This window comes from Eptesicus fuscus, chromosome 15 (genome assembly GCF_027574615.1).
Source record: "Eptesicus fuscus isolate TK198812 chromosome 15, DD_ASM_mEF_20220401, whole genome shotgun sequence".
Taxonomy (NCBI): Eukaryota; Metazoa; Chordata; class Mammalia; order Chiroptera; family Vespertilionidae; genus Eptesicus; species Eptesicus fuscus.
In genome coordinates, this window is record NC_072487.1 from 54134209 (window position 1) to 54161645 (window position 27437).

The 27437-nt window shown below is 43.8% G+C and overlaps 1 protein-coding gene across 1 annotated transcript; it reads left to right on the forward strand.

Moving 5' to 3' along the window:
• Positions 1–27325, forward strand: NR4A3 (nuclear receptor subfamily 4 group A member 3). The gene is made up of 6 exons (XM_028145933.2): positions 1–947; positions 4756–4885; positions 5347–5519; positions 16198–16397; positions 18256–18434; positions 26879–27325. The coding sequence occupies exons 1-6, from the start codon at positions 3–5 to the stop codon at positions 27124–27126; spliced, it is 1875 nt and encodes a 624-aa protein (XP_028001734.2). The 5' UTR covers positions 1–2; the 3' UTR covers positions 27127–27325.
• The last annotated feature ends 112 nt before the right edge of the window (positions 27326–27437 follow it).

A 27437-nucleotide genomic window follows, 5' to 3' on the forward strand; every position in this document is an offset into this window, starting at 1 on the left:
ATATGCCCTGCGTGCAAGCCCAGTATAGCCCTTCGCCTCCAGGTTCCAGTTATGCAGCGCAGACCTACAGCTCAGAGTACACCGCGGAGATCATGAACCCCGACTACACCAAGCTGACGGCCATGGACTTCGGCAGCACGGACATCACGGCCAGGGCCACCACGTCCCTGCCCAGCTTCAGTACCTTCGTGGAGGGCTACCACGAAGTCAAGCCCTCCTGCCAGTACCAAATGCAGCCCCCCGGGCCGCGACCCTTGATCAAGGTGGAGGAGGGCCACCCGCACAGCTATCCCCATCTCCCCCACCACCACCACCACCATCACCACCACCACCACCACCACCAGCAACCGCCGCAGCAGCAAGAGCCATCCATTCCGCCCTCCTCCGGGCCGGAGGACGAGGTGCTGCCCAGCACGTCCATGTACTTCAAGCAGTCCCCGCCGTCCACCCCCACCACGCCGGGCTTCCCCCCGCAGGCGGGGGCGCTGTGGGAGGACGCGCTGCCCTCGGCGCAGGGCTGCCTGGCGCCCGGCCCGCTGCTCGACCCGCCGATGAAGGCGTTGTCCGGCGCGCGCCTCCCGCTCTTCCACTTCAAGCCCTCGCCGCCGCACCCGCCGGCGCCCAGCCCGGCCGGCGGCCACCATCTCCGCTACGACCCGACGGCCGCCGCCGCCGCCGCCGCCGCCGCGGGCAGCCAGGCCGCCGCGCTCGAGGGCCACCTCTACGGGCTGCCGCTGCCCAAGCGGGCCGCCGCGCTGGCCTTCCCGCCGCTCAACCTCACGGCCTCCCCCACCGCGTCCAGCCTGCTCGGGGAGAGCCCCAGCCTGCCGTCGCCGCCCATCAGGAGCTCATCCTCCGGCGAGGGCACCTGCGCCGTGTGCGGGGACAACGCCGCCTGCCAGCACTACGGCGTCCGCACCTGCGAGGGCTGCAAGGGCTTCTTCAAGGTGAGCGCACGCCTCCCCCTGGCGCCCCTCCCTCCGCAGCCAGCCTCCGGAGCCACCCGCTCCAGGGAGCCTCTGAGTGGGTCCTAATGGTTCAACTCTGCGTTCCTGTAGCCTAGCACCTTCACGTCCACTTTCTCGGGGTGGCTGAACTTGAAGGCCATGACAGGAGGCCGCCCCGGATGGATGTGAGGAGCTGTGAACTTCCTGACTTGGCATTCTCTTATGATCATTTTTTTTTTTCCTGGGGGAAGCTTTCGGCAGGTTCTCCAAGGGGCCTGTGATCTCAAAAGTGCACAAACCTAATTGCATTTCTCCCCATGTCCGTCCTGAGGAGAAGGGTTTGTGTGCCAGGCCATGGACATTTGTATCTCATTTAATCCTCACAGTAAGAGCTAGGACTGTTGAATCAGACAGACCTGAGAGTGGATTCTGGCCACTTACTAGCTATTTTTATTAAGTGTCTTGATGGTAGATCTTCATTATCCATGTTTCATACATGGGGCCATGGAGACTTGAAAGGGTTATTCAGTGACCCAGGACACACACTCAGAGAGGGAGGGGAGGGAGACAGGATGCCAGCTCATGTTTGCATGACCCCCGAAGTGCACATGGTCTTCACACCTCTGCCGCTGTAGAACAGGCCACTGACTAGATGCAGTTTGTGACAGTTCCCTTCGTAGAAGAGAGAAGCTGGGGTTTCACCAATTCACTCTACCTCTGGGCCACACACAGTGCCACGTGTGAGAATTTTGCAGCGGGAGGGTCTCCAGCCTCCACCTATGTGACCCACGAGGAAGCTGAAGCCCAGGGAAGTGAAGCTCTGGGTGGCCTGTAAACAGTGATTTATCAGCACGTGGTGACCCTTGAGTTCGGTGCTCTTTATCACACGCAGGGGAAAGAGGCCTTGTCCTCTTGCTGCTCTGCTTTTGCTGTTGACTCCCCGGCTTCCTCAGACACTTAATCCTGTGCCACTTTCCCCAATCCCCACTCCCCTGGCCATTATCTCAGGCATTTGCAAAACCACACGTGTTCTCCCACAGCAGTGATGGGCAACCTTTTGAGCTTGGTGTGTCAAACTTCGCCAAAAAAACTGAGCATAACTCGGGTAGTGTGTCACTTTGAGGAAAAAACATTACTTTGCAAATGTTTCATCCTCAGGAGCAGCAAATGTCTCATCCTCGGCATGCGGCCGCCTCAGCGGCCGCGTGTCATCAGAAATGGCTACGCGTGTCAGTTCTGACACGCGTGTCATAGGTTCGCCATCACTGTCCCACAGTAATCACTCCCTAGCCTACATGCTGGGCAGGGTGGAGGGAAAGGGGAAGCTGGATGCTGATTGGGTAATAGGATTTAGGAGGCCGACAGGATGTATCTGGGAGCAGGCTGGACACTCAAATAGGAGGCCTTGATCTGTCCCCTACCAATTGTATGACATTGGGCATGATACTTCTTTCTAGGCCTCAGTTTCCCTATCAGGTGAATAAAATTCAGAGAAGGGCTGTGAGAATTAAGTGGGATAAAACAATTATGAAGGCATTTTATAATCTTTAAAGGGCCATAAAAAACAATAGTTTATTGTAAGTCAAAACTACAAAGTATTTGTAGAAATGCACGTGTTTGTGTATTGGTTATCATACCCACAAGCAACAGTTACTTTTGATCTGGGAGTAGAAATCATGTGATTAATTGCATTCTGCAGAAAAGTGAAAAAATGCTTATGGAAAGACTTTGCAACCATACAGAAGGCATGTACAGGATCATGATATTTTAAATGTTGAGCCCTCAGGTTAGCCATTTTTTAGTCTTAACTACTCAAGCTTTACCAGGGCTACTTTCAAGAAACTGCATTCCTTTCACAAATTGGTTTTTATATCATTTCAGTGGAAATGCTGAAGGGCAGTGAAAACAGGTAGCCAAAAAGGGGGAAAGGAAGAAAAACAATTAAGAGAAGTGCAAGTAACTTCAAATATAACCATCCCTGAATAATTGAGAGTTGACCAAAATACAGGAGTGGTAATACATTCCTAGTCTAGAAATGTCAATTAAGTGTTCCCCAACAGGGTTCCTTTTCTGTAGCAATCCCTTGAAAACAAATCTATATTTGAAAGGGCGGGGGGTAGGATGGGAGAGAACCATCCCACAGATCTGTTAATTAAGGGAATGGGAGCAGGTTTTACCCAGTGGCTTTCTACCATTAAATTGAATTCTTTAAAAATGTGACATGAAATGCAGTTAATGATGGAATTCAGTGATTGAACTGTAACGATCTCTCCTTGTCCTTAAACTGTGCAGGCACACATGACTGTGGGAAAGGTTTCAGGTTATTGGAAAAATGTATACCTGAAGCAAAATGCCGCCAAGCACTCAAATTGGCATATAATCTTGAGGACAATGGCAAGAAATAGAGTTTTAGAAATTACTGCACGTTCGATGAAGAGAACTTCAATCAGGAAACACAAGTTCCCTTCCCTTAAAGAGTGCTGAGAATTTAAATGCTGGAAACTCAGAAGCATGTTTGTGTTTTGGAATTTTGCATTTTAAACTAAAATCACCTACAAAGGCAGGGAAAATGTATCTGGCTTTGTTAGATTTTTTTAAAGTTTTATATAAGCAAAAATGATCTCCTAAAGTGAAATTAAAAGATGACAGGGTGAAAACTGATAAACGAAGGCTGAGAATTGCTGAAAGTAAAGATTGAAAATAAGCCTAGAATTTGGGGCAAAGAAATAGATTACCAACCCCAAATTACCCAGATTTCTTTTCTTTTTTAGGCTTATCAAATAAATTTCAACTTTCTGCTCTATTTGGAATTGTATAGATTCAGGTAATTTCTGAATGATTTTACCCTAAGTGGTAAATACACACATCCAGTTGCACACATGTTTTTTGTGGGGGTTTTTAATCAAGCCTCCCTTATACTTGGAGCATAAAATTATGCTCAATTATTTCTCCATGTGCCATTTTAAAATTACATCTGAAGAATACAACATTATTTTATAGCCAAGTCCAAGTTTTATGAAGTATGTTTTACAATATGGCTATTTTGATGTCTATGTCAATAGTCATTTATGAAATAACCAGTCAATGGGAATTTTAATTGAAAATATATGGCTCTCATATTTCTTTCTCTCATTTCTTTTTGTTTTGGTTTTTCTTTATTCCTTTCTTGGATGTGATAGTGGTTTTTAGTGTCCAATTTTAAGATTTTGATTTTAAGTCTCAAAAATGGCCATTTACCCTTTTGAATATAAATTACAAAGGCTGATAAAGGGATCTTTTGGGCACTTAAACATTATTTCCTATATATTTTATCTAGACAAATCCTGATTTTTGCTTTTTATGATTTCATCTCTATTGGGAAACAAAGCTAGTTACTGTAATATTTGACTTACAAAAGTGATAGCCAACAAAGTACATCCCAGATAATTTTGATTTTATTTTAATAAGGTCAGCAATAATCAGGGGAGTGGAACAAGTAGAAAATTGTTCCCAGAGGGATATTAAAAGTGGAGATAATCTAATCCTCCAAGGTATGATATGTTGACCTGGTAATTTCAGATATGATTTTATCATTCAGACTTGGATGTCTCCTGAGACTTGCTTCAGAACAATCTGAGATGATTTTCATTGTCAGCAGCTAACACTAATAAAATTGTTTTTCCTGCAGGCTAGCGTGTTAGGAAATTAAATTTATCTAATTATACGAATTGCACTGTCGCTTTTCACATTGTAATTAAAATACATCTTGTCAGGTTCTACCTCTTTCCAGAAACTATTAGTTGACTATCTCTGTATTGTATTTTCTCAGAGAACGGTGCAGAAAAATGCTAAATATGTTTGCCTGGCAAATAAAAACTGCCCTGTAGACAAGAGACGTCGAAACCGATGTCAGTACTGTCGTTTTCAGAAGTGTCTCAGTGTCGGAATGGTTAAAGAAGGTATGAATATAATGCTTTTTATCCAACTTACTTATATGTATTCTCAGATATCACTGAAAAAATGCTAATATTTACATTAGAATGGTGAATTTTCCTCGTTTTCCTCTCCTTCCAACGTTTTGTTGTTACAGTGTATGTTTACATTTAAAAATAGCTGAGGACTACTTTCTAATTTCTCAAAATCAATAGAGAGCTTGTGTACATACATCTTTGTTCTATTTAAGAAGGAGACTTTTAGGACTAATTCATTACCAAATACAAGTATGGAGTGGCTTTTATGCTGCTTGTTTCAACTCTCATTAAATCGTTGTATGAATATTATTCCAAACTTATTGCCACTTTTAAATGGTTGGTCTCATTAATGATTGCTCGACTGTAAAGTGTTTTAATTCATTTTTGTGATTTATGGCTATGCATGAATATCTTTGAAGACATTCTTTCTCTTTTTCCCTTGCCATCAGTTGTCCGTACAGATAGTCTGAAGGGGAGGAGAGGTCGGCTGCCTTCAAAACCAAAGAGCCCATTACAGCAGGAACCTTCTCAGCCCTCTCCACCTTCTCCTCCGAGCTGTATGATGAATGCCCTTGTCCGAGCTTTAACAGACTCAACGCCCAGAGAACTTGATTATTCCAGAGTAAGTTTTATAATGTCCTGCTTTTGAATGAACGATCAGGGTCTCTACTCATGATACTAGTAATAAGAGTTGATTGATTGACTTTGTGCCTGCCACTGTGCTAAACAGTTTTCATGCCTTTCCTGTATTTCTCACTTCATTTCGCAATTCCAGTGCATCCATTGAACCAAATAATTTTGCCTTATTGGGTCTCTGAATCCCTTAACAAATGGTCTTGACAGTGCTGCATCTGTCATACCCATTGTTGCAGGATTCCTGGTGGTTGTGCCAATGAAAATCTGCGCAGGTGAATTACAATTTGCAGATTTCTCTCATGGCTTAGACAAAGTGACGACTGGTTTTTTCATATTGTGATCAAACCTTCTGGGTGAGCTTTAAGTTACCCTTAAGCAGTTTACCCAATTGCATTGGCATTGATTGATCTGCTGCTTATTCGAGGGATTAGACCATTGATAGAGAGGAGTGGCTGTGGCCTTGACATCAGGAGGACTGGGATGGAACACCACTTCTGCTGCTTCCTAGCTGTGTCACCGGGCTCCTGCTCTTGGCTTTTTCTTCCCTACAGTGGACATGATTACAGCAGTTAACCTCAGAGGGATGTTTTGATCACCAGCCACACAGGAAAGATGGTTGAGAAAACATTTGAAGACCATAAGTGATTACCAGTATTGTTATTTTAGTCAACCAAAATATATCAACATTCCTATTTCATATGGCATGTAGTAAAATATCATCAGTTTGAATTCTGAAAATTGCCAGAAATTTGGATAACAAAGAGAAGAACCACGAGAAAGGATTTTCTAAGCAAATGTATAAATATGACTCTAAGGCAGCTTTTAAAAAGACTTGGAAAAGCAAACTTCTAGTAAGACAGAGTCTCACCAAAGATGGACAGGAAGAAAAAAAAATCACAATTATTGGGCAATTTCTGCATGCTAGACATTGTGGTTTATTGTTTCATTTAACCACTTAAAGAACCATGAACTGTAGGGATCGTTATCCTCACTCTAAGACAAAAAAAAAACAACTGAGAAATACAGATTGCCCACAAATCAAAGAGAGACCAGTCCAGGAATCCCCACTTGGTTGGTCTGGCTTGGCAGCTCCTACCAGATTTCCCTGCCCAGGTCTAATCAGTATTTCAAACTTCTGGTTGAACAGCTGGGAAAGAGTGTGTGAGTGTGCCCATTGTGTGTTCTCCTTTTAGGTTACAGTGTTATGATTGGTACACCTGCTTTTATCCTCCTTCCCTCATCCCTACCCTCATTCTGGTCTGGGAAGCCTCCTCTCTGCCCCTGATCACAAGACTTCATAGGAGAAGCATGGCAGATCGTTAGCACCAAAGGTTGAGGACTCTTATTCTGATTACAAGTAGCATCTCTTGAAGTCAAGTCTCAAATAATAGTCTAGCATAATAATGCAGTGGTTAAGGGCTTAGGCTTTGGACCCATGCAGGTCCCTAGATTAAAATCCCAACACCATCATTTAGTAGCTGGTTGGCCTTAAGCAACTGCTTAAACCTTTTAATGACTTCGCTTTCTCATTGGTGTTATGGAATAATAATTATTATATCTACTTCCTGGGGTTTGCGAAGATTAAATAAGATGATACTTGTCAAAGCTTTAGCACAGTGCCCTCCCTGCCATTCGTTGAATGTTCTGAGTGTGAACACTTCACATATCAGGTGCCATGTAGCAATACCATGTAGGTAAGTGTTATGATCTCTATTTCACAATGAGAAGATTAAAACTGAGAAAGGCTAAAGGACTGATTTGCCCCAGGTCACAAAGCTAATATGCATCAGAAATAGAATTAGAAGCCAAGTGTATTGGACCCCAAAGTCTGAGCTCCTAATACCAAGCTTTACTGCACCTCTGGTTTCAGTGAGAGAGAGTGCTGGAAAAGCATTCTGGAATAAAGACCTCCTCCCTAGAGGAACTTTGGTCTCCTCTCATGCAATCTTTCTGGATTTATGAAGCTACTTCATACTATCCACACTGAGGCTACATAACACAGTCTGTCATTATTCCAGGATATTTGAAATCACTTTTGGTGGTCAATCCAGAGAATTTAGGCTCCAAAAGTGATTTTTTTTTTTTTTGGCCCCAAATTATCCAATTATTCGTCTTTGTGGACTATTCAGTTATTCAGTGGCAAACCCTCCCCAGAACTTTGAGTTGTCCCAGCTGGGAACTGTCTCCACACGGAAAAATCAATCCAGCTTGTTTGCTTGCCTCTGCACCATTCAGTGTGTTAGACTAGAGTCATCATCTTCATCAACAAACATTTATCCAATTTAATTGTTAGCTTTGTCCAAAATAGCGGATTGACGATGCCAGAGTCTAGGTCATACTGATACTACCTTTGGGGCCTGGCTCAATTTTGTAAAGCATATTTATTTTAATTGCATTGTTTTGGAATCAGGTTGAACCTCATAGCTTGGATTCTTCTGCTTTTAGATAGCTTTACAAAATTATCAAAAATTGGACCCAAATCAATAAATTAAAAGACTTTTTAAAAAATACAGTGAGCTTTCATCAAAAACTTGGATGAAGGCAGAGAAGGCATGCTGATCACATTTGCAGATGACAGAAAGCTGGGAGGGATCGCTAATATGATGGATGTCAGTATCAACATTCAGAGTGATTTCGACAGGTTGGAACAAGATGGGCTGAAACCATCACGAAGAAAGTTAACAAAAATAAATGTGAAGCTAAGCATTTAGAATTTTAAAACATGGGAGGGCCTTGGCCCATTAGTAGTTAATGTTAAGAAGATCTTGGGGAGTGTATACACTCACTATGAACCAACAGAGGACATGTAGTAGAAGAGAGAGATGCTAAATCACCTTGGGCTACAGCAGTATGGTACCAGGACCAAGTTGGGGGTGGTACATGGGCTCTGTCCTGTCAGACCACCCTTCAGGGTTGAAGCTAATTCCAAGCTGGGGTTTAAGAGGGATGTGGACATACTGTGCCTGGAAACTTGTAAGGGATGATTGGATGAAATGACAATATATGTGCAATATGTAGGAAGGGAGAAGGTTTGACAGGATTAGGTCACTCTTTTGCTCTGTGGCAAAGAGGACTGTTGCTCCCAAGGACAGAGCTAGAGGGAGAAGGAGGGGGCCCCTTTCAGATGACTCTGAAGACAAGGGTGTGTGATCATCACACAAGTAACTAAGGGGAACACGTAACAGGATTTCTCACTAGCAGAGAGGTTATTTTGGATTTTATTAAGTTCCTCCAGTTCTAAGATTTTATGATTCTTGGGGTTTACCTTACTGTCCCTAAATGCAAGTGATTATATATACATATACATATAAACATATGTGTTGTTAAGTAACTTGTTATTTAATAAAATTGAACTTGCTTTGTTCTCTAAAAAACAATTAACCTAAAATGAATGAAGCAACATTAATTTATTGAGTGCCTACTACTTAAGTCCCAGCTTCCTGTGATATAATTTATGGTTTTGGTAATTTTCTTAAGAATGTCCCTCAGCCCTGGTTTGTAGGAGAGTTGTCCCATACACCAAAAGGCTGAGGATTCTAGTCCCGGGGCAGGGCACATTAACTAGGTTGTGGTTTCAATCCCCAGTCGGGTGTGTACGGGAGGCAACTGATCGATGTTTCTCTCTCTGTCTCTCCCTTCCTCTCGATAAAACATAGCCTCGGGTGAGGATTAAAAAAAAAGAATGTCATCAATTGAAACTCAGTTTTCATAATACCTTCTCCTTAAAGTTTTATATTTATAAATTTATACAATTGGAAGTGACCTTGAGATCAGATCATCTAATCCAACCCTCATATTTTAAGAGGAGTAAATAAAGGCTTCCAGGGGGTTAAGTGACTTGTCTAAGGTCAGTGGCAGAGCATGGCCTAGATCCAAATCTCATCACTCAAGGTATTTGAATACATGTTTCTATTTCACCATACTGCCACTTCTACTTAGTGGCAATTTCACTAGGTGTGTGTGTTGTTGTTGTTGTTGTTTTCTTTAAAGAAGCTTTATTTATTTTATTTTAAATTACAATAATAGTAATTTATACCCATTCATTTTTAAAAAGGCAAACCATTTAGAAGTGAAAAATGAAAGTGCCTTTATTTGTGTCTGCCTAATTTCACTCTTTAGCAGTAGCCGATAACAGCAGTAGTGTGTATTCATAATTTATTACATTTTTAATAAGAATGTGCCCTGTCAGGTTTGAGTCAGACGGTTGATTTGATGCAAACAATTTATAAAAGGTACCAGCTCGGCTCAGTGAATCAGGCTGATAGAGAAACGAGGAGGTGTTTGCCAGACAGGTGTGTTCTAACCTTCTTGTGCCAGCATTCGCGCCTTGAAGGTTGTAAGTGAGTGGCTTTCCTCATTTGTGGGAGAAGGAGGCGGAGGGGTGGTGTTCCAAGTCACAGAGGGAACGAATGCTTCAGAACGCTCGCTTTGCGAAGCGTTCCTGGCTCTGGGACCTCCTCGTTTCCTTTGGGCCAAACTTCCATCCTTTAAAACCCAGCTCAGATCATTGTATATCAGTGCAGTCAAAACATGTCACATTTGATTTGTTTCTTCTTGAAATGTTGCTATTCTCTACCCCACAGTTGCTTTTAATTTAGCAATACAAGTATATATAGATACTGGGCTTGGCTTCAGAGCCTGCATAATTACTAACGAGAAAATAAACTTAACGTCCTCATTAGCTGGTCATTTCAAGTATTTTTCAGCAAACTACGATGTTTTCTGGTAATTGGTGTCACTTAGTGTAGTAACAGACGCCAAAACAAGAGATATTGCTCAGATAAAATACCAGGCACCAGCAAATGGCGTTTAAGTATGTTACCAAGATAGCTTGAGAAACAACATGGCTAACACATGTTAGACCTAACCAAGGAAACAGCCTGAAAACTCTGCAGAGAGAGGCTCCTCAGGGGATCCTCTCAAATTGCCACCAATTCATTAGATGCTTTCAGGCCAGTTCCTGCCCCTCTGTGGGCCTGTCTCCTCATCTGAATGGTGAGGAGATTGGACTAAGTGCACTCCCATGACCCCTTCCAGCCTTCTCCTTCCCTGATCGGCACGCCTGCTATAATTCCACTGTGGGTACAGGTCAGCATTCCCCAAAGTGTGGTGCCCCGACAGCCTCTCTCAGAAAGAGCCAGGGGGTTTGCTTAAAATGCAGGTTCCCAGGCCATACCCAGGCCTACTGTATCAGCATTGGGGAGAGGGACAAGGCAGGCAGGAATCTATATTTTAACAAGCACCTCAGATGATTAATTGGCACACTAAAATTTGAGAACCACCAATATAGTTTAATAAGAACAATTTTATCTTGAATCTTCCATTTTCCAGCTTTTCTTGGGCTGAGAAGGAATGAGCAATGGAGATATAAATTTTCAAGAAAGGAATTAAGTTATTTAATAGATATGTATTGAATGGCTCGTGGGTGTCAGGCACTGTTCTAGAGCAATGGACGCATTGTTGAATAAGAAACACTCCTGCCCTAGCCAGCATTGTTCAGTGGTAAGGTCATCGGCCTGCACACCAGAGGGTCACAGGTTCTATTCCCAGTCAAGGGCACATACCTGGGTTGCAGGTTTGATACCCAACCCTAGTCCAGGGCGGGGAGGGGGAGGGCGGGTACTAGGCAACCAATCGATGTGTCTCTCTGACATCGATGTTTCTCTTCTCTCTCTCTCTCTCTCTCTCTCTCTCTCTCTCTCTCTCTCTCTCTCTCTCTCTCTCTCCCCCTCCTTCCTTCCTTCCACACTGAAAAGTAATGGAAAAAATATCCTCACTCCTCAGGTGAGGATTAAAAAAAAACAAAAACAAAAAAACATTCCTACTTTAATGAAGGAAAGAGAAAGTAACCAAATAACTGTGATGCCATTGGGAGGTGGGGCACTTTGTTGGTTTGTTTCTGGTTTTGTTTTTAAGGTGAGTTAATTAGATAAGAAAGGAATAAATATGGGAGGAAATATATTCACTGCCAATTTTTAAAGTGTAAGAACCTAAGAATATGTATATATAGTTTGGCTTCTAGAGTGATCACATCTAAAATATATAAAGACCCAGGGAAAAGTAACATTGTAAGGCCAAATAGAGAAAGACTTTAGAAATGAATCCTAACTTTTTATTCTAGTCTATATGGATAATCGATCCATCAAAAATCAGGCTTTAGCCATAGCCAATATGATGCTGTCATAGCATGTTGAGCCTGAACTGATAAGTGAGATAAAGTAAACACCAGATTCCACATTGCTATGACAGCATCATATTGTTAATTTTTTTAGGGCTGGTGTTCCCATTCAAATAATTTATTTTAGGCCGAGGCTCTGCCTCACATCTGACCTGTATAGCCACATTATTGCCATATAAAATGTGTAGACTCATTTCAGTTTAAATAGCTTTCATTGTTGTTTGCAGCTCTAGATTCTCATTCAAGGTGCTTTGGTGAAATCACCATTAGACATCAGTAAATGTAATACTATATCTTTGACTGGTTGTAAAGCCCGATTTTTTTTTAAAGATTTTTTTTATTGATTTCAAAAAGGGAGAGGGAGAGAGAGATGGAAACGTCAATGATGAGAGAGAATCATTGATTGGCTGCCTTCTACACGCCCCCCACTGGGGATCGAGCGTGCAACCCAGGCATGTGCCCTTGGCTGGAATCAAACCCAGGACACTCTATCCACTGAGCCAAGCTGGCTATGGCTAAAGCCTGATTTTTGATGGATCAGTTATCCATATAGACTAGAATAAAAAGTTAGGATTCATTTCTAAAGTCTTTCTCTATTTGGCCTATGTTTTGATCAATAAACAAGTATTTCTAGATTTCCTTTGGTGAACCCCAAACCTGCTTGGCCCTGAGAGAGTAATGTAGGGGAGCACACAAGGAGAAATGGGGATCTGGTTCTTCCAACTCCAGGCCCACTATTCCTTGGTGAGGTTTTTATAAAGTGCTAGGCCAGGCAGAGAAAAAAGTCTAAAACGTTTTGTTATGTTTCTTTAAGTCTTATATTCAGTAGAGGGGATACTTGGTTTGTCTTTTCCCTCAGCATTGGATGCTGACCCTCCATTCACCCCCAAGTTACTGGTGGCCCAGGCTGAGTCCAGTTTGGCTCCAGAATACTGGAACGTGGACTAGAATCATCACAGGTGAAGCCCAGAGGGTCTGGCTGGAGCCTGGCATGCCAGGCCCGCTGGCTTTTCTCCTTGCTGGGCCTCACCAGGGAAAACTGCACACGCAGAGCAGGCAGGGGCTGCATTTCCCCGTGTGCAGGATGCGTGAAATGTGAGCCCAGCAGGGGCAGAGGCCTGCAGGGGACCTGGGTGAAAGCTAAGTGCTCTGGGGGATGGTGAGCAAATATTGGAAGCACAGAGATTATTGAGTTGTGAGCCATGGTTTCAGGGAAGTCAGTGCAAGAGGGAGCTGTTAGGTCCCATGCCCAGGAAAAAAGTTTGCATTCTTTAGTCTTTTTCTCTCCATTTTGCTCACTGTTTTAAAACAAAACAATGCTGAATCAAGGTCAAATTCTAGGCAATACATATAAGCCTAACCAATGGACACAGACACCAGGGAGGTGAGGGCATGAGTGTGTGGGGGTGAGGGGGGGCAGGGGGGAAAATGGGAGGATAAGGACACATATGTAATACCTTAATCAATAAAGACAAAATTTTTTTAAAGTCTAGGCAATAACTTTATACCTGTGTGATTAGCTGCATTCAGAATCACTGAATGCAAGAGCCAGCACATGGAACAGTCACCAGGATTGCTGATAGTCTGGGCCTTAAAACACACCTTAACAATTAAAAAAGAAAGAAAAGAAATCAATAACAGAAACATGGCTGCATGCAAGAGGCAGAAGGAATCTTAGGGATCAGCTAGGGCAGTCACTTCCTACTTCAGAGGCAGAAACAGGCCCAGAGAAGTGAAGTGACTTGTCTAGGGCTGCACAGCAAGTCAGTGCCTGAGCCTGGAGAAGGACCCCATGATCTGCTGCCTCTGCTCCATGTTATCACTCGTTCGGGAGTTTCACATGTAGTGCTGTCAGCTTTCTAACCGTGGTCCTGCCCTGCTTTTCATCCTGCCCTTGGAGAGCATGTGGAATTAGGTTAATATCAGAGGAGAAATTAAGAAAGTAAAATAAAATTCCCTTTCCCACTCTCCTGCAGCTAATATAGAGAGTGTGAACTGAAAGGAGGTGATGGGAAGTATCCGGCACCAGGATCAGGCTGCCATCCTTGACTATCCATAGGAAGGAAGACTGGTTCTTTCTCCCGTGGTTCATTGAACCCATTACAGAAACATCCAGGGCTTCATAGAGCCTGGGCTCTGAGTGAGATGATCCAGGGCTCTGAACTGGACCTGATGTTATAGGACAGTGGTCGCCAAACTCATTAGTCAACAGAGCCAAATATCAACAGTACAACGATTGAAATTTCTTTTGAGAGCCAAATTTTTTAAACTTAAACTTCTTCTAATGCCACTTCTTCAAAATAGACTCGCCCAGGCCGTGGTATTTTGTGGAAGAGCCACACTCAAGGGGCCAAAGAGCCGCATGTGGCTCACGAGCCGCAGTTGGCCGACCACAGTTATAGGATCCTAGATAGTCAGGGCTGAAAAGTAGAAACCTTCTCCCATTTTATAAATGTGGAGGCTGAGGGACAGTGAGTGTTTCAAGTATCATCACCGTTATCAGTAGCATCACTGTCATCGTCTGTGAAACGTGTTCCATGTGTCAGGCCTTTCGCATATATTATCACATGTAATCATCACAACAAAATATTGAGGAAGGCATTGTCCCCGTTTTACAGAGGGGAAAACTGAGGCTCAGAAAAGTGGAGTCGTTTACCCCAGATATCTAAAGTAAGCAGCCAGCTACCCCGTTTCACAAATGAGGGGCCTGGACAAATCAAGGAGTTTCACAAATGAGGGGCCTGGACAAATCAAGGATTAAAGTAGCTCGGCTCCTTGTCCGATGTTTCTTTTGTTACTTCAGGATGCCTCTTGGGAAAGCACAAAAGGGGGATGGGGGGGCGGGGAGGGGAGCCCAATTAAGACAAGTGCCTCATTTCCTCATACCTAAGTAGTTCTACAGTAAGGACCTGGCTGCTTATTGGCTGATTCTCCTCAGCCAGGTTAGGGCATTGTGGCAAGCCTAGGCGTTCCCCTGACTCTTCTTTCACCGAAGAGTATTCAACAACGATTGATTGAGAGTCAATCAGGTGCCAGTCACTGTGCTGCTGACAAAACATGGGACCAAATGAATACATACCTGGAGACCTCCAATTAGAGCAAAATAAAATGCTTTTTTTTTTTAAACTATACCATGGGCTACCAGCGAGAAACAGACATATTAACAGCTAGGACTGGAAACCACAAGGCCACGTGGAAGTCTTGGCTATACCGCTGTTGGAGACTCTCAGACTCTCTGAGCTTCTCTGGGCCTCAGTTTCCTCACTTGTAAAAGAAGAATTAAAATCTATACCCCAGGAGGATTAACCTAGAGAAGGGATGCAAAAGCACCCGCAGCTCTTAGTGTGAAGGGAATGATGTGCATATTCACATGCGTGTTGTGCAGGTCTGTCTGTGCTGTTGATCGTCCCTTGATGATTACCTTGCTGTATCCATCTTTTTGCCTGAAGTAGGAAAGATTGTCTTCCTGTGATTCCGGCAAAGCCCTGACTCTACCAGAATATCCAAAAGCTGGGTAGAGACTTTATTCCTACTTGTATCTTTCTTCTCCTGGGACTTTCTAGATCAATTCTGTTCAATAGAATGTTCTGCAGTGATGGAAATGTTCTATATCACATGGGGCTGTTGAGCTTGAAATGTGGCTGGTGTGACTGAGGAACTGAATTTTTATTTTACGTTCATTAATTTAAGTAGCCACAGTCCTGAGTCTGATGGCACACAGCCGCCTGGGCCCTGCCACTGAGACACCCTTCCTGTTCCTCTTCCTGGTTTGTCTTGTCTCACGGAAATCTATCTACAGCAAGCGAAAATCATTCTCTTCTCCTATTCCTTAATTCTGTCATTCTCAGACTTCAGTGTGCATGAGAATCACCTGGAGATCTTGATAAAACAGTGTATTAGGCCAACTCGCAGAGTTCCTGATTCTGTAGGTCTGGGGCAGGACCCGAGGTGTTCTTTTCTGGTACATTCCCTGGTGTTGCTGATGCTGCTGGTCCAGGGACCACACTTTGAGAACCATGGATTAATTAGGCATCTTGTTTGGAGGCAGCTGTACTTTAGTGGAGTCAGAAGGTGCTGGAGGTTCACTCAGACACAAACCCCTGAGATACTGGTTCTCAACACTGGCTGCCCTTGGGAATCACCCGAGGACCAGTCCTCAACCCAGACCAGTTAATTTAGAATCTCTGTGGTGATGACCCAGACATGAGTGTTTATTAAAGCTCCCCAGATGATTGCAGTCAGGACTGAAAACCACTGCACTGATGGGAATTCAGCAAATTTCTGTATTAAATGGTAACAACCTTCACTCTATATCATGGGGCCACTGTGAGAATCAGATGAGACTGTGAATGCAAAGGGTTTTATCAACTGTGGGACCTAAAAGTAAGGATTCAGGCTTAGACAGCCTTGGGAGAGCCCATTTGCAAATGATGCTGTCATCCCCGTTGAACTGAGATAACGCTGCTGCCTGTGGTTTGCATTCTAGTACTGTCCCTCTGACCAGGCCGCTGCAGGCACAGATGCTGAGCATGTACAGCAGTTCTACAACCTTCTGACAGCCTCCATTGACGTATCCAGAAGCTGGGCAGAAAAGATCCCTGGATTTACTGATCTCCCCAAAGAAGATCAGACATTACTTATAGAATCAGCCTTTTTGGAGCTGTTTGTTCTCAGACTTTCCATCAGGTAATTACTATTATTTTATCTAGTCCAGTCCACTCCTTTCTTTGAAGAACTTTGAAACCTGCTGTGTTTGCAAATGAGTCATCAGAGAGAAGGTTGCTCAAGAAGGAAATATCAAATATGATCAGGCATTAAAAAACTGAGTAGTGGGTAGTGCATTGGACTGGAAGCCAGGACTCGTGGGTTCTACCCTCAGTTCTAATATATGGATTTGCTGTACGACCCTGACCAGGTCACTTGCCTCATCAGAAGTTCAGTTTCCTTCTTTGTAAAATGAGGAGGCTGGGTTTGGTGATCTCTGAAGCTCCTTGTAATGCCAACACTCTGGGATTCTATAGAGTCCCATGGTGCATAAGGTATTTCCTGGGAGCACGTATTTGTTGAGAACATTGCATTTACCTCACGGGTTTCTATTTACAAGTCACTGTTCTAGTACACCAGATGGGGCTCTAAAGAGTTCCCACTGCCTCTCAACCCCCAGTGTTTACTCCAAGAGAATAGCTCCTAGATCAAAAGGTTTGGTTCAGCCTTTCATGCTCAGAGACACCGAACACAAAGCAGTTCTTTTCCAAAAAGCCGGGACCTAGAATCTCAGCATGAGTAACATTTTAAATTCCTTGCTTCCCTGCCGTTATATAATTTTAGGAGATGGTACCAACATTTCACCAAATATTACAGGGAAAGAATGTCCCTTCCCCCTCATTCTCTTCCTTACCCTCCCCTCCAATTTCATATTGTGTTAGCAGGAATTCTTGTTTAGAGTGCAGATTCCCAGGCCTCACTCCCAGCTATATTGGTTTGTCTTAGGAGAAGTCCACAAATCTGCATTTTAACTCATGCTCCAGTGTTTCTGATGCCAGTGGTCTGAGGTCCAGGTTTTAAACTCTGAGATTGAGAGGTCCTTGTGTACCTCTGTGGGGGGATCTGTGGGAGAGACAGGGGGAATTACAACTGGAGTGTCAGTAATTAGCATCATTACAGCTAATCTGCTGTACGAAGGAGCCAAGCCAACGATGTGACTATCATCTGTTAGGCAGGCAGCATAGGATTAAGCAAATGATTAGCTCCATGTGGGCAAGCACTCTACATGCTCTAGTCACCAAGTTTCCTCCAGCGCCTGGCTCTCGGAATGGCACCTACGTGGTGCTCAGCAAATACTTGACTAGTGAATGAATGGATAAAACTCTTCATCGAAGAGGCACAGTTAGAGATATTAACTCGTTAGTGCAGTAGGCTGAAAGAGATAAATATGTGGAAAGCAATTTGGAAATTAAAGGAAGGCTAAGATTAAAGTTAGGACCACATAGAGTTCAGAATTAATTACACCTAATACTCCTCTTTATACCAGGCATTGTGCGTGATTTCAGATCCTGTATTTTATTAATCCCCACAACAATCGTAGAAGGTAGCCATTAGAACTCCTGTTTATACATAAGGAAAAGGAAACCCAGAGAGAGCAAAGGAGTGCCCAAAGCCCCACGGCTGAGTGGTGATGTCCAACTAGAAGTTGCGGGGCACCTTTCATGAGAGAAGTGTGGGATACTGATGGACTGATATACACCATCAGGACAGATTTAGAAGTAGCCCTCTGAGCCCCATTGTGGAAAGCAGGGTGAGCCCACAACAGAGCCTCGCAGCTTCCCCAGGGATTGGTGCTCACTCAGGAAGTTAGCATAGACAAGTGGTGGTGGGTGTTCATCCAGGGTGTTTGGGCAGGTTTGACGGCCCCACACTGGGTTCTGAACACTGCACCCATGGCTGTCTGGGTGCCCGTGTGTTACGATGTTATCCCATTGGATAGACTGAGCAGACCTATTTAATGTGTTTCTACCCCCAACCCTCCCATGACTTTCTCTTGTAGGTCAAACACTGCTGAAGATAAGTTTGTGTTCTGCAATGGACTTGTCCTGCACCGACTTCAGTGCCTTCGTGGATTTGGGGAGTGGCTCGACTCCATTAAAGACTTTTCCTTAAGTTTGCAGAGCCTGAACCTTGATATCCAAGCCTTAGCATGCCTGTCAGCGCTGAGCATGATCACAGGTAAGCACCACCCTGCTGTCATCCGAAGCGACCACATCCCCCTTTCTCTCCTTTCCTGTGTTAAGGCGGAGTCTGGCTTTGGCTGTCATACACACCAGAAAATTAGGAAAGTGACTGCCACTGTTCCGAAATCTGCGACATCTTACTTAGTTTAGACAACAGACGTATATCTGCAACTTGTTGTCAGGAACCTCCAGGAGAGAGGATTCCTATTGAGTTATCATTGTCAACAAGCCCAGTATATGAACATGTAAATTTCCACAGGCTCTCTGTTGAGCATTGCACTGCTGCTTCAGGGTTATTTTCACACGGGTTTCAAAGGAAGATGAGCTTAACCAGACTGCTCCTGTGGGACTGAGGGGCAAGTCTTCCGCTCTCTCCAGTCCTTGGCTATCGACCTAAAGTAAAACCAAAGAAGTACACACATAAAACACACCTTTATTTATTGATTTACAACTTTGATTGGCAGGGGAGTGAGAAAATGGATACTTGTACACAGCAAATATGGCTCAACTCAATAATTTTTAAAAGAAGAAACAAGCATAAAACTTATTCAATTTTTATATTCTGCCTTTCTGTCCTTAGATGTGTCTCTCTTTCTATCTTTTGGGACATAAATGGTCCCAAGATGAAATGAGAGGGAGAGAGGGAGAAAGAGAGAGAGAAAGGAGAGAGGAGAGAGAGAGTAAAGAGAGAGAGAGAGAGAGAGAGAGAAAAAAAGAAAGAGAGAGAGAGAACTAGAAAGGCATATCGGGTAAGAGAGGAGATTCCATCTCCCTGGGGCTGGTCCTGAGACCCAAGGCCCCAGCTCCCTTTGTGACTTGATACTTTCAGAGTTTCCAGTGTGATCTCATCCTTCTTGGCCAGACTGGGGCCTAGTGAGGCAATGACAACAAGTGGAGGCTCCCTAAGAGGCTAGCCACACCTAGGGCTTACCTCCCATTCTTTTCATCAGACTGAAGCACAGCCTAGACTATTGGACTAAGAATTGAGGTTCAGATTCAATACCCTCTTGACTGTAGAAAACATGCTTTTCAGGCAGGTGATGAGTTTCACAGGGGACCAAATGCATCCTTTGGCAAGATGGGCCCTTCTTTCTGATCATCAGAGATGTGCATTGTTTCCATGCACCTTCTTGGGACCTCACTGTTAGCCAGCATGAGATATGTCTGAGTACCTCAAGACGCTAGGCTGGTTCATCACTGAATCATTTACATGGAGGCAAAGGGCATGTGCTACGGTAGGAATCAGACACTAGCTTATTCCCTCGGTATTCCAAGTGGAACTTCACCTCCTCCCGGTGGTCTTTGGTCTTGGGTGAGAAACTCCCTTCTTTTGATGGGACCCTACAGAGACTTCCAAGGGAGACATAAACACAATAAAAATAAAGGCAGTCTTAAAGGATATGGACTCCACTTAAAGGACTTTCAAATGGCATACGAGAGCACCCGAAGAAAAATAATAAGCACATTCAAGGACAAGCATATCACTCCAGCAGGACTGTAATGAAATAGGTTCAAAGGCTGTCTTTCAACTAAAGCTCTTCAGCTCAATTTCAAAACGATTCAGCTCTTCTTAGGACAGTTAAACATTCAAAACTGGGGAGTATGGAGTTTAGTTAATTAAAAAAAAAACACACACCCAGAAATACAATCTAGAGTCAGCCTTGGCTTTCTGTAAATAAACCCAGTACATTGCCACATCTCTATGGAAATCAGCAAATCTCTGTAGTTAATCAACAAGTGTTCGCTGATCTAGGCACTCTGGCATGTCAGTAGGTTTTCAGAGATGATGCATGTGATACAGGGCATTGAGTGCCATGGTGGGGATGAGGGAGTGGGTACAAAGTGCTGAGAGACCAAAGGTGGGGGGTGGTCTCTCAAAAGAGGTCACATGAGGTCTTCTCAAAAGAGGATACGATGTCACCAAACTAAAATGGGAGGAGCGTGATTTCTAGGCACAAGTAAAAATTTACAATAGCCATTGAAACTATGGCTGTTATAAGTTTCAGGAAGGAAATCTCTAAAAAGAGTAGAGTGATGGGAAATGAGACTGCCACGCTAGGTAAGGGTGGGGTTGGACATGGGGGTTTTACACATAGGTGAGAAGGTTGCAGGTTATCTTGAGAGCAGTGGGGAGCCACAGGAAAGTGTTGACCAGAGGAGCATCATGGGAAAGCTTGCCCTTTAGAAAGATCTGCCCTGGCAGTGGGTTTTGAGCACAAATTATAGCAGAAAAGAGACTCAGACGGCAAAGGCCAGTCCAGGTGTGAGAGCTGTAGTTTAAGAGGAGGGCCCAAAGTCAAGTAAATATCAGTAGGCAACTGTGAGGCCAGGAGGTCCCAACGTGGAGAACATTGGACAGTTCAGTGCTGAGAATACGGAGTAGGGATTAGGAGAAGGTGGTGCCAGTCCTGTCTCTGCCTGCACTTTGCTGTGTGTCCTGTGGTTATGGCTGCTCAGCCCGCTGCCCATTGTGTGGAGACTTGCTCAGGAAGGAGGCAGTCTGGTATGGCAGACATAGCATGGACTTTGGGATCCAGCACCTCCCCCAGGTTTTAATCTGGGATCCCCTCTTTAATAAGTAGGTGCCATTGAGTAATGCGTTTTGTTTCTCTGAACGTCAGTTTCCGCACCTGTAACATGGGGAAAGCAACATGTATTCCATGAGGCAGCAGTAAGGATTACATAAAATTAGGTTTGTGATGCAGCCAAACTGAATTCAGAATAGGCAGTCGAACCACCTGTGTTCCATCTGGAGGGATGGTGACAGGGACTCCCTCAAATAGGCCTGTCCCTTCCCTTTGGGGTCCTAAATCAGTCTCAGTGACATGAGGAAACAGGCAGTGTGTTTGGTGGATTTCTCTTTGGAGGTTTGAGAGAGGCTCAAAAAAGGACAATAATTTTAAAGTAATTAAGCTGCACTTAGAAGAGGCCAAGTCTTTTATGGTGAAGTTCCAGGTCCTGCCCGCAGCCCTGCCAGCCCGTGCAGAGCGGGTTGTTTTAGGTGCTGTGGTTATAACGTAAGTCCCCCTTCTCTCCTTTCTGGACCTGACAGTATTCTTTTTGTGATTTGCTGGATGGGAAGGGGTTTGAAATGTGTGAAAGCATCAGGAAGTGGCAGAAAAGACAATGCCTGGGAAGCAGCAGTGCGCCTTGTTGTGGATATTAATTTCATTTGAATATGGGCTCCCGTGAAATCTTGACTTCTGAATGAACTCCATTGATCAAAAAGGGTGATTGTGGGATATCACTTGGGCTATTGGCATCAGAAAACAGACAACCCAGAATTGTCTGTTCCTAAACCACAGTGAACTCAGGGATCTTTAAAATCAAACCCGTCTCGCTTCCAGGAAAATTAAGAATCTGGACAGTATTGCTAGTTTGTACAAACATGGCTTTTTTTCTTTCTTTTTCTTCTTCTTCCTCCACCTCTCTCTCTGTGACTGGTGGAGAGGTGGGGCAGGAAATGGTTTCTTTCAGATCACTCTTCCTCCCTACAGTAAAAGGGAGTTCCCCACAGTTGTGGTTGTGAAATGTTTTTAGGTCCCAGTTCATCCACCCTAACCATGCCTTTCTGCCAGTGCCACATCCCTGTCCCAGGGGTAATGGAAGTGCTTAGCTTCTGATGGGATACCAATGAGGTGATAATCTAGTTGCAGTTCATTGTGATTAGTAAATAAGAAGCCGGCCCCTCCAAATAGAAAGTTTGTGTGAAATTGTCCGTTTATAAGTATCCATTCATTAAACAAATATTGAGTGCTGTCTATATTTCAGGCACAGTGCCAGTCTCCAGGGATGCAATGATGAGCCATGCGTGAATTCTGCTGTCAGAAAGTATATAGGTTACTAGGAAGTCATATCTGATTATGATGCAATGAACTCATGTATGGTGGTTAGTGCTCAGGTCCTTAAAAGGGACAGAGTCAGTGCAGGGGAAGTCCAGATTACTGCCAACATTTTGGGGGTGTAGAAAGATGGAGGTGCTGATCATGAATGGCTTCCCAAGGAGGTGGTTTCTAGGCATGGCAAGACATAGAGGAAGGACATTGCAAACCAAGGGAGCAGCATAGCAAGGTCATGGCAGTAGAACACGTCAGCACATTTTGGGGGAAAGCGGGTACAATGGAATTGCTTTGAACATTTGTTAAACCACGTATAAAATTTCATAGCAAGAAGAGAAAAAGAGGCTGTTGCACTCAATGACTGCATGTCCTGGAATGAGCAGGAGAGTGAATCCATTGTGGGGCCTGGTCTCTGTGCTTCTGGCGTCTCCTGTGCAGTAGGCTTGGTGCTAGAGATGCGACAGTGAGCAAACACAGCCCGTGCCCCCATGGAGCTTACATTTAAAGGAGGAGGCAGGTCATAGTCACATAAATATCTGATTCTGTATCCTTCAGAGAAAAAAAAAAATAGAAAAAATAATCTCGACTGAGAGTAAAAGGGAAAAACTTCCTCGAAAAAAATTTGATCTGTGATTTAAGAATGAGTAGATTTTAACTAGGTGAAGTTAAAATCTCTCTCCTCTCTCTCTCCTCTTCTTCCGTGCCTCCCCTTCTTCTCTCTCTTCGCAGGGATGTCTATGGCATGGATAGCTAAATACACAGTAAGCCAGCAGTGTCCTTAGGTACCACACAGGTTAGAAGCGTGATCTGTGGTCTGTTTTGTTCACTGCTCTAACCCCAGTGGCTATAAGTAGGTCCTCAATAAATATTTGTGGAAAGAAGTAGTTAATCAATTAGTTAACGAGGTACACAAAGTGTAGGAGGGAGTTACAGGGAGGCTGAAGGAGGAGGGACATTCTAACATAATGTTCAAGGCAGCCTGGTATTTCTGGACTTGGAGTGAAAGGAATTAACCACTTGTTAATTTTGACCATGGGCAAGTAGCTTAACTCCCTGAGCCTTACCTTATCTATTAAACAAAGACGATGTGTGTCCTGTCTAATTCAAAGGGTTAGTGTGAGGGTCTGATAAAATAATTGAGGTAAAAGTGTAGTAGAAAGTGCTTTCAAATATACAGGGGTGGGCAAAAGTAGGTTTACAGGTGTGAGTATGCAAAAGAGAGTTTATTCTTGTATTATTATTTATTAATTATTTCATTATTTTCCATACGAACAGCTGTAAACCTACTTTTGCTCACCCCTGTATTTTTGTTATCAGGTGAAATAGTGAACTCCTAGTCCAGCTGGTGCCCAGCATTCTCTGTAGTATCTTGTAGTGGAGATTCTTATCTTAGGTGGGAGTTTGAACTAAATGACTCAAATTGTTTTGGTTCTGACACATACATTCGTTACTTAACCATTTCTAGAAGTTGTATTTTAAAGTTTTGACTACATAAAGCTCAGTTACAATACTGAAGTACTGGATAAAAATGATGTAGATCAAAATGCAACACCGAGAAACTTGTTTTGTTTAATGGTGGACAAAGATATTAAACTAAAATCTGTGTATAATTCCTAGGAAAGGGGGTAATTCAAACGTCTGATTTCCTCCCTCGTTAGTGAACTCTCTATCAGCTCTGCAGCCATGTTTACCGAGCTGCGAGAAGAAAGGGGGTCCCTTAAGCTAAAATGTCAGTGATTGGGGTTTTGAGGAATTTCAAATTACTGGGAAGCGCCTAGGCACTTAGTGACTCCCTAGTGATTTGAAAACCTTGCTGGCTGCTGGCAGTAGTTTGCATGGAGACTGAATTTTATCTCAGCCCTTTTGAAAAAGTAAAGAAGCCACAAATCCAGTCGCTGTTCACAACAACAAAGGAGGTGCCTCTGGCTTCTAACAGGAGTGTCTCTGAATTCCTCAAGGAATTCCAGGCCCAGGGTTGATCCAGCTGGCAGGAGGTATCGATCTCCACTTGAATTCACTGAATAAATAATGGTTGCCATAGTTATTGAGCAGTCACCACTGGTTGGAGAGCAGGGAAAACTCCGAGGCACCTTTTGTGAGTTTGGCCATGAGAAAGTCTGGTTACAAGGCTCCACAATCAGCTCTCTCCCGAAATCCAGCCAACAACATCGCTCAGTTTCTTTATGCTGATCATGAATATGGTATCTTGAATATAATTCTAGACATGAGGCACGGAAAGGAAGGGAAAGCTTAAATCAATGGATTGGTATTTTATTCTGGGAGAAGCATCTCTCTCTGGGCTATGAACCTAATTTGAGATAGCTCAGTATTAATAGAATGTACTATCAGCAAGATGATTGTGTGATCAGGTTGCGGCTAGGAGAAGGCCTCACAAAGGACCGAATCCCCATTTGTTCTATTTTAACATTGTTTGTTATACAAATAGCATTAGCCTGAAATTTTTTTTAGAAAAAGGGAAAGTGGTACCTGACAAATCTCATAAATATTTTCACTTTTCCGTTTTCTTTCATCCTTCTCTAGATGAAGAAATAATCTTTACATAGATGTAATCACAGCTTAGAGACCATTTCATATTCTTTTCTCTATTTAATGTGATGTTATGTATTTTTCCATGTTGCTTCATAGCGTTAGTATTTGTCCTTTCTGATGTCTAAAGAATCTTCCATTACGTGGACATACTATTTTTTACTTAACGGTTCCTCTGTTCTTCTACGCTTTATCTTTTCCAAGTTTTTAAAATAGATGCTTATCCAAAATATCTTCATGCATACAGTTTTATTCTCCTGTTGAATTTTTCTTTCAGATAAATTCCAGTGAGTGGGGTTACAGAGGCAACGAACATTTCATAGCTCTTGAAATATACTGCCAAATTTGCACTCTGTTTTTTGTTTTGTTTTGTTTTTGCTTTGGAGGGCAAATAAAACTTTTAGGCAGAACACTATTGCAGGCTGGGTTACTCTTGAAGTTCACTCTTGAGTGCATGTATTGAGTAAGGGTAAACCATGGGGACAGATTTGCCACTGGACTGATTAGCTAGTTTCCTGGAGAAAGCAAAATTATACACTGCAAAGCTTGGGAATTAGGGGACTTTATTAGTTTGTTTTGTTTTGTTTTTGGCTATGCCATTTGCCACACGTTGGGCATTGTCTTAGGTTTACAATCCATTGAGATGCTGCTGGCAATGTTCATGGTTGGACCTGAATACAATTTTAACACCTCAAAGCTGGAAGGGACCTTAGAGGTCATTAAGTCCAACCGCCTCCTTTTAAGACGGGCCCTAGAAAGGGAACAACTCAAACTCAACTAGCCAAGCTGGGGAAGAAGGCAGATCTCCTGGTCCCCGGGCCTCCTTTAATTTAGGGCAAGAGAGGAAGAAGAAAAAAAAAAAATGTCTGGAGAGTTGCTTCATTTTTCTGATGACTTATGCTTTAAGGAAATAACTTTTGTAACAAAAATATTCCCAACTAAAAGCATTACTGCTGGGAAAATTAGAAACTCAAACGTGATGTCCGATGGGATGGATGTTTTTCACCTCTCACAAATGATTATTTTACATGTCAAGGTACTGAGAGATGAAAACTTTGACTGGGATAACTGGGGCCAAGGTGTTCACTAGGAAAGAGGCTTTGATACCTACATGCTGAGGGAGCAAGCTGATTGGTGCCGGATGGCGGGCCCGTTCTCATTACAGGGAGAAGTAGCATTGCTCCAGGGCAAGAGGCAGCATCTGCCTCAGAAGACTGGAAAAATCACTTCACATTATACATAAAATAAGAGGTCATAATATTTAATGTGGGGCTCTTTTATATATTGTTTTATTTAAATAAATAAAAAAGATACTGGTGTTCATGTCTAGCCACATGATACAATGCCTGCGCTGTCTCCTTCCGGGCCTCCTCCCTTCCCTGTGCCTTTGCCATCTCCACAGCAGGAGGACATGCGTGTTTAGTACAGACTGCCAGGTACAGGTCCCCGAGTGTTTCAAGGCGGAAAACAAGGAAAAGAGAAAATGGATTTTTTAAAATTCTGGTTACCAGGAAAACACAGGGGTGCCCTTGGTTTGGGGTCTTGCGGAGCAGCCCTTGCATTAGCCGATGGGACTTAGAGCCTCGCCCACCAAGGGAGCTCGCCAAGATGGGAACATTCATTCATTTGCCCGGATGTGATTCCAGGTCACTCCGAAAAGGAGTTGCCTCCTGACAGAGCTTTTGTAAGACCTCAGTAGGATAAGGTGTGCAAAATAATAACCATCCTGTCATTCATTCAGTCCATGTGGCTACGCGCAGGAAACTGTGTACTTCATCTGCATTAGTTACCTAAGTTCGTCTTCCCGGAAACCCTGAACTGGGTATGCTGTTGTCTTCGTTTTATAAGGAAACCAGGACTGAAAGGTTAAGGGACTTATTCAAGGGCACGCAGTGAGTGACAGACTGGGATTCAAAGACCTACCTCTCCGAGGGAGGGCACTCTGTAAAATGCCATCTCAACTGGCAGAACAGGACACGGGCCTTGATTAGGGATTCACGGTCTCTTAAGATGTAACTGCCTCCTTAACGTGTTCTTTTCCATGCCTCTGCAGAACGACATGGGTTAAAAGAACCAAAGAGAGTGGAGGAGCTATGCCACAAGATCACAAGCAGCTTGAAAGACCACCAGAGTAAGGGACAGGCCTTGGAGCCCACGGAGCCCAAGGTCCTGGGTGCCCTGGTAGAACTGCGGAAGATCTGCACCCTGGGTCTCCAGCGCATCTTCTACCTGAAGCTGGAAGACTTGGTGTCTCCACCTTCCATCATCGACAAGCTCTTCCTGGACACCCTGCCTTTCTGAGGAGGAGCCGCCTCATCTGCTAGCGCCTGCTTGCTGAGCAGCAGAGGGAGGGGTCTGGACACCTACCATTCCTGTCCTTCCTTCAGAGAAAAAGCAGCTCCTGACAAAATGAAAGACTTTTTTTTTTTTTTTTTCTGGCACTTTTCCTTACAACCCAAAGCCAGAAAACTTGCAGAGTATTGTGTTGGGGTTGTGTTTTATATTTAGGCTTGGGTTTGGGGTGGGGAGGGGGTTATAGTTCATGAGGGTTTTCTAAGAAATTGCTAACAAAGCACTTTTGGATGATGCTATCCCAGCAGGAGGGGGAAAAA

What these genes read in the sequence shown, in the direction of transcription:
- NR4A3 (XM_028145933.2), top strand. Translation starts at nt 3, where the DNA reads ATGCCCTGCGTGCAAGCCCAGTATAGCCCTTCGCCTCCAGGTTCCAGT. An exon ending in GCTGCAAGGGCTTCTTCAAG is followed by an intron (nt 948 to 4,755) that starts GTGAGCGCACGC and finishes GTATTTTCTCAG; the next exon opens with AGAACGGTGCAGAAAAATGC. An exon ending in AGCGCTGAGCATGATCACAG is followed by an intron (nt 18,435 to 26,878) that starts GTAAGCACCACC and finishes ATGCCTCTGCAG; the next exon opens with AACGACATGGGTTAAAAGAA.